Source organism: Cryptotermes secundus, unplaced genomic scaffold (assembly GCF_002891405.2).
Source record: "Cryptotermes secundus unplaced genomic scaffold, Csec_1.0 scaffold304, whole genome shotgun sequence".
NCBI lineage: Eukaryota > Metazoa > Arthropoda > Insecta > Blattodea > Kalotermitidae > Cryptotermes > Cryptotermes secundus.
In genome coordinates, this window is record NW_019721521.1 from 329,390 (window position 1) to 336,528 (window position 7,139).

The 7,139-nt window shown below is 37.9% G+C and overlaps 2 protein-coding genes across 4 annotated transcripts in view; one reads left to right on the forward strand and one right to left on the reverse strand.

Annotated features, from left to right (window-relative positions):
- Positions 1-4,574, reverse strand: part of LOC111875471 (bromodomain-containing protein 7) — a 19,428-nt gene extending 14,854 nt beyond the window's left edge. Inside the window, exons 1-3 of one of the 2 annotated variants that reach the window (XM_023871753.2) lie at positions 4,497-4,574; positions 1,250-1,551; positions 316-517 (exon numbers count right to left, since the gene is read on the reverse strand). In XM_023871753.2, the coding sequence (XP_023727521.1) occupies positions 316-517; positions 1,250-1,551; positions 4,497-4,527 (535 nt within the window). In that variant the 5' untranslated portion in view covers positions 4,528-4,574. Of the gene's footprint in view, positions 1-315; positions 518-1,249; positions 1,552-1,788; positions 1,872-4,496 lie in introns of those variants that run through there. The other variant, XM_023871751.1, reaches the window with a different exon arrangement.
- LOC111875472 (cytoplasmic tRNA 2-thiolation protein 2-A) overlaps positions 2,221-7,139 on the forward strand; it is a 7,922-nt gene continuing 3,003 nt past the window's right edge. The window contains exons 1-8 of one of the 2 annotated variants that reach the window (XM_023871754.1): positions 2,227-2,313; positions 2,603-2,677; positions 2,767-2,966; positions 3,574-3,829; positions 4,533-4,668; positions 4,949-5,080; positions 5,637-5,795; positions 6,346-6,699. In XM_023871754.1, the coding sequence (XP_023727522.1) occupies positions 2,246-2,313; positions 2,603-2,677; positions 2,767-2,966; positions 3,574-3,829; positions 4,533-4,668; positions 4,949-5,080; positions 5,637-5,795; positions 6,346-6,699 (1,380 nt within the window). In that variant the 5' untranslated portion in view covers positions 2,227-2,245. Of the gene's footprint in view, positions 2,314-2,602; positions 2,678-2,766; positions 2,967-3,573; positions 3,830-4,532; positions 4,669-4,948; positions 5,081-5,636; positions 5,796-6,345; positions 6,700-7,139 lie in introns of both variants that reach the window. The other variant, XM_023871755.1, reaches the window with a different exon arrangement.

Genomic DNA, 7,139 nt, shown 5'->3' on the forward strand with positions numbered 1-7,139 from the left:
AGGAAGATTCCTGGTACTCATTTCTGTCAGAGGCTGAGTCGAACCTAGGGCCATAGTGCGGCTGGCAGGATTAGGTAAATTGAAAAAATCAAATGACCTAATCACAAATCAATCCCACAACCTTTCAGTTTGTAACATAATGCCAAAACATGTAAAGGCTCTAGCGCATTGTTAAAAAGCACCATTGCCCTTGATTCAATTTAATCCTAATTTTACTTGCATGTTACAGAGAGCACCAGCTGAGGACAACATCTATCATAAGAATTTTAAGATACATTTTGTAGTTCCTATAAAAAAGAAAATCTGGGAGCATACCTTGGCCAGAATGATGCTGAAGGTGTAAACTATCTCCAGGTATGCCATGATTTTGCATGCCTTCTCCTACAATACTCGATTTCAAGTTACAGTTATTTACATCTCCAGTCACCCTCTTTGGAAGAGGTGGATCAGAGAGTGATTCCTCACCCATGCTGATGTCATCCTGGCTTGATTCATCACGGGGTCGCTTACGTTTCTCCTACAAACATTATTAAATAAGATGAGTAAGTCCATTTTGCAGACTCCAGAAGCATCACTTTGCATGTTCTCTTTATTTTATACTATGTATCTATATAACAAGTCCTGTAATAAGAAAAAAGCATGCTACTGTGCACATGTGTACACACATGAGGCTATTCAGAGGAACAAAAACTGTGCAAATACTACCAGTTATATCACAGACATGTGCTCCTGAAGAAAGGGGACCCCATTTGTAAAAACACCATCAGTCATAAACTGGTTATATTTGGTAAGAGTGCAACACAGGATGCAGAAAATGTATGGCCCACAAGTCTATTACTGTCATTTCCATTCTGCAAAGTATCAATCCTTCCACACTCCCTCAACATACCTGAAGATTCAGCATACTTCTTCTTCTTCTGCAACATGTGTACTAACCGTAGTTCTGGCACAATCACAGTCATAAACATAAGGCCTACTTGGGAATATTGGGTTTTGGGGCTGTCCATAATCTGGTATTCTAAGAACACGACATTTCAGAAACTGATCTGTTTCCATCCCCTGATTCAGTTTCTGAAATGTTCCATTCTTTAGAATACCAAGCGATGGTCAAAACCCAAAAGTTCCGAAACCCTGAGTGTTATATACCATCATTAAAACCCTTTAGAATGTATAAATTCTACTGCACAGATACTAGGGAAGCCAGGAAATCAAGGCTTTTCTGGTTGCATGGCCTGTAATTTTATCTTACCTTATGATGATGTTTGTGTTTCTTTTCATGTTTTTCCCTATCTTTATCCTTTTCTTTTTTCTTTTTCTTCTTTTTGGCTTTCTTGTGCTGTCTTTCTATGTGTGATTCCTCTCTCCCATGTAACGATGCCGCTGAATGTCTCGACTCTTCGTCGCCTGTTGTTGGAGCGACACTATAGTTGTTCGAGTGCACTAGAGGAATTGATGGACCTGGAGAATCGCTACTGTGTTCAGGAGTCGATGAGCTACCAACCTTCAGGATTAGCTTAAGTGCTGGCGGTTTTTCAACTCCAAATTGTTTATCTAGAAAGCATAATTTCACGTTTAATCCAAGGATTCTAGCCAGAATCTCAGCAGTCACAGCTTGTAAAATTAAGACCGGTCTGTAAATTTCAGTCGTCAGTCCTTACAGCCGCTGTCTGGTTAATGCTTTTGAGTTACGTGCATACATATAACTTTTTATCCCACAACAGCCATCCTCCATGCAATTACCACTTACAATCAAAACACTCGTACATCATTCGTCTATAACAAACTTACCTTCATATCGATCTCTTTTGTCTGATTTGTGTTTCTTGTGTTTCTTGGACCCCATTCCCAAAGGCTCAATAATGAGAAGTGAATCTATTTTCTAGTCTTAAATCAGCGTTAATCCGTATCAGATTTAATAGCACATCAGTCATACGAAAGCGAAGTTACCGAGACGTAAACGAAACTTACGTCAACAAACGACATACACATATGCCATTTTGAATGCCACGGCCTCCTTAATAATGTAATAATCACTGGCGTATCAAGGAAATGTATAGCAGGGAGCAAAGCATATATGCGGTTTTTGAAGATTTTTTTTCAATTGTTATACAATTTACACTGTTTTCTCGTTGCTAGTATAAATTACTACTGCTGACACCTCTGACACTGTTCAGCAGTGTATATACAAATCACGAGATAGAGATGAATCATTCCTTATTGTGATACGTTCAAGATAACAGCTGTTATGTGCTCAGTAAACGAGGTGGATTTTGATGGTGTTGAACGATGGATGGAAAAGAAATCCGGTGTGCTGTACGTAGAAATAATATCAATATGTATCCATTTATGCGTTCCTTAGAAAAATTAAATTATTTAAATGTTTGCCGCAAGTTTTATGTGCACAAACATGTGACATAACCTAGGACTTGGAACATACGAAATTGATGGTTACCGTAACTGTGTATTATATAAGTATAAACAAAAGAACTAGGCTTTGATGAATATAAGTGAATATGATAGTATATGTGTATTTGTAGGTTTTTAGATTTACACTTTGATAATTTTGCTATGAAACGGAATTAATACAATTACGAATTTTCAGGGTTGGAGACCCATGCAAAAAGTGCAGGGAAAGGAAGGCTGTGGTTGTTCTCAGGTTTCGGGACGCATACTGCAGGTATATTAGAACTGGAATATATTGAGAGGTTTATCTGATGTGTCACAAACTATTTAACCAAATTAACACTAATTGTACTTTTCTTTCAGGGAATGTTTCTTAGCTGCTGCAACTCATAAGTTTAGAGCATCTCTTGGTAAATCGAAGATAGTCAGACCAAGAGATCATGTTCTTATTGCATTCTCAGGTAGCCAGGCTTCAACTGCCTTGCTTCACTTGGTGAATGCAGGACTGAATGAGGATAGTCACAAACGCCTGATGTTTACCTGTTCTGTTGTTTATATTGACGGTTAGTTGAGACTAAATTAATCACCATGAAGATGAAAGATAAGCTGAGCTAGCTCAGTTGATATAGTGACTAGCTTACAAGCTGAACAGCTAAGAAATTGGGGTTCAATTCCCAGCAGGACAAGAGATGTCTTTTTCTCCATAGGATCCAGACCAGCTCTGCAGCCTTTCATCTGAAAGAAACTGTGTGCCCATTTCATGTAAAGTGACCAGAGCATGAAGCTGGCCACGTAGCTCCATCTAACACCAAAAGCTAAGAAAGGAGCTATACCTCAATTCCCTCGCATATCTTCACACAATGGTGCTTCCTTAGGTGGAATAGTTCAGTTGGTGTAGTGACTAGGCTATGGGCTGGACAGTTGAGGAATTGAGGTTCCCAGCAGGGGCAAACGATTTTTTCTCTTCACCATGCCAAGACCAGCACTGAGGTCCACCCACCCTCCTATCCAATGTGCCACTGATAAAGTGACCCAAATTTAAGAGTGCTCCTCTGTACCATCTGCGTTTCATGGTGCATAATTAAGCACAGGACCAGCTTATTAAAATCAAAACAGAAGTCATACAGAAGAATGTTACCTGTAATGACAACATATTTTATTTTATTACAGAAGGAGCAGTAGTTGAATTATCTCCATATGAGCGTAACGAAATTTGCACTTCTGTCATCCAACAAATCACCAAATATAATCTCCCACTGTATATTACTACTCTAGAGAGGAGTTTAGGAAATGTAGATGAAAGCTGCTACTACAGCCATGGTGACATCACATATAACATTGATGATCATAAGGAACTGCAGTTGAAGAAATTAATGGGTTCTATTTACAGTTTGACTGGGAAAGAGGATTTACTTCTTAAATTACGGTAAGTTTACTGATTACCTCGTAAAGCACTCTATGTTTGCACTGCAAAATGGGTTAAAATATTTTCATTTCATTTCAAGGTTGGATGCTTGAATGAAATTAAATCTTAATACTGTTAAAGTAATAGTTTTTGGATACTTAGGGAATAAGCTCTTTTGCCTGTAAATGAGAAACATGTCTTAGTAAAGAATGTGTTAATTGGCAACATTTTGGGGTCCAGTTTCTTCTGTAGAAATTTAATTATCTTCTATTTTACCACTTGCTAAGGTTCCAGTGGCACAATAACTGATCCTTCTGTGAATGAAATGCTGCTGCCAAAATGTATGTGAAGACTAGTTTAGTGTTTTTTCTTTTCTTCAAGTGGTGCAATTGAAACAACTTTAAACCTATTTAAAACTACAGTGGAATGTGACAGATTGGACATTTCATTCTGCATTTTGGTATAAACATATTCTCATATTGTGTTTCTCTCCATAGAAATGACATTCTTTTTTCTTCATATGATTAAAATATGCTGTTAAAAGGGAGCAGAGTGTATGGGGACTCTGTCAGTGATTTCTATCTCATAACAGAATATGAAAATTATCCAGAATTATGGGCATAAATAACTGTCTCTATAATAGACAATTCTGATGCCTTTAATTTGTAACAGAAAAGTTTTACTGTACCTGATATTAAGAGTTTCCTGTTTTTACGCATCTCAGGAATCAGCTTCTCGTGAAGATAGCCAAAAGGCTGAAGTGCACAAAAATATTCTCGGCAGACACTGCAGATCACTTGGCCGTGAAGTTATTGAGCAGTGTAGCTCTTGGACGAGGAGCTCAACTTCCACTGGATATTGTATGTTCATAATCAATAACAACTGCCTCAAAAATGCACATTAATACATGCATGTTGAAGGAGCATTAAGAGAAATACCCTGCACTATATGTCCACATCTCTATATAAACATGTATATTGTATTTGGTTTGTTCTGTGTCATGAATGTTGACAAAGTCATAAATCATGCATGTGATTGTTTCCTATTCCTTCATGTTTATCTTGTTCTATAAATAAATTCAAGTTGTGGCAAAAATTTAAACTCATCTGATGCATAGCTCAATTTATTATTTCTGTGTAGGGTTTCTGTGACACACGGGATCCAGATGTTATGTTACTCCGGCCAATGAGAGACTTTATGAAGAAGGAAGTTGTGTTTTATAACATCTTCAACAAACTGGAATCAGTTTTTATTCCTTCTCTGGGAACAAAGGTTACATTTCTTTATGTTTTAGAAAACTACATTTCTGGTATAGACTTATCCATGTTTCACTGATTTATAGGTTTTAAGTTTTTTTGTCTTTGTATTGTATAGAAATAATGGACTATAAAGACTATAAATCTGAGAAGGTTCTATGGGGGAATTTTTGGTATATTAGTACATCATTTATATTTATAAAAAGGAACTGAAGAAAACAATAATAAACTTCATTTGTAAATAAAAATATTAATTTTCTTCAATATTTTTTAACTTCAGTTTATAAATCTAATTTCCCTAGTAAAATATTGTGGTTAATATAATGAAAAAGTAAGACATAAAACGCAGTGAAGCGTAATAATTCTTCCTTTGTAAAATTTTGTTAGTCTGCCATTCTAAATATATGTAAGTTTAAGGTCATTCCATGTGCAACCTGTAGTTTTAAAATTGGGTTTGTTTTAAAATTTGTGTCTAGTTCTATCATACATTTTGACATACAGTAACGACATTTCATTTAATTATGTAAAAGAATGAATGTGTGTAAACTGATATCTTCATTTTCTTTGCATAGGCCAATGCACATGTAAGCATTCAGAAACTAACGGAGACATTTGTCACAGATCTTCAAGAAGATTTCCCAGCAACTGTGTCTACAATATTCAGGACAGGGGATAAACTGAACATGGCCAATAGCATGACTGAGGCTGTTGAACACTGTGCCCTCTGCCAGGTATGTGTGACACACTTTACTGTGGTTCCACGTATAAACAGTGAATGGAAATATTCAGGAAAGTATGTGTACATAAACACTAATGCATAATGCAAATAAAGTGAACCAAAGCACTTTGGTGATGTATGCATGCATCTCTCTTTTGCTGTGTATGATCCTAAATAAAAAAAAAATTGTGAATGTTTCCAGCTTGCTTCTGCTCATAAAGTAAAAAAAAGTAAAGGTATTCATGTAACAGGCTGTGGAGACCCATAGGGTTGTGAGATGTTGAGGTTCCCACATTTTCTAGGCAGAAGGCTCAAAGATGGCAGTAAGGTTGTCAGCCTTACGCGCTGGCTGCTCTTTACCCCCAGGAAGATTCCTGCTACTCATTTCTGTTAGAGGCTGAGTCGACCCCAGAGCCATAGTGCTGCTGGAAGGATTAACTAAACTGAAAAAATCCACCTCATTGGGATTCAGTCCTGTGACCTCTGGCTTGTAGCATAATGCCTCAACCAACTATGCCACTGCTTCTGCTCATATTTATAACATTTTTTTTTTTCACCCATAGGCTCCTGTGGACACCACAACCACAGTGTCATCAGCTCTTCAGGCAACAGAGTTTTCGCGCATGGTGTCAACTCTTGGACCATTTCGCTTTGATAGTAAATCCATTGGCACTCTAAGTAATGCCATGTCAGAGCCTAGTGATGGTGAACAAAAACTACTGATGTCACATAAAGACAAGTCAGACGATGCTGTAAAGTACTGTAGTACCTCAGGAGTAACATCCACAAGCAGGAAGAAAGGCACTTGCAGAGAAGATGGAGAAGGTTGTCAGTGTTCCAGAAACAGCCTCAGTATAACATTACCAGAAGTAGAGGCATGCTTCTGTTACAGCTGTAGACTTATTGCAAGAGAAATGGTTTGTATTAAGGTTTGAAGTCTCACACTTCATTCCCTGCATTATATAAGAACACAGTATTATGACGTACAGTAGCCAGAATGGGCCAAGTGAGTATAGTAATTAGGCTGCAGGCACTTTTTCTCAGCCACCATGCACAGATCAAATTTGGGACACACCTAGCCTACTGTCCACTGGGTAAAAAGTAAAAGTAAAGGTATCCCTGTAACAGGCTGTGGAGGCCCATAGGGTTGTGAGATGTTGAGGTTCCCACATTTTCTGCATATTCAGCTCATGGATGGTGGTGAGGTTGTAAGCCTTATGCTCCGGCCACCCTTTACCCCCCAGGAAGATTCATGGTACTCATTTGTTAGAGGCTGAGTCGACCCCACGGACATAGTGTGGCTGGAAGGATTAAGTAAATTGAAAAAAATCCACCTCATCGGGATTGGATCCCGTGA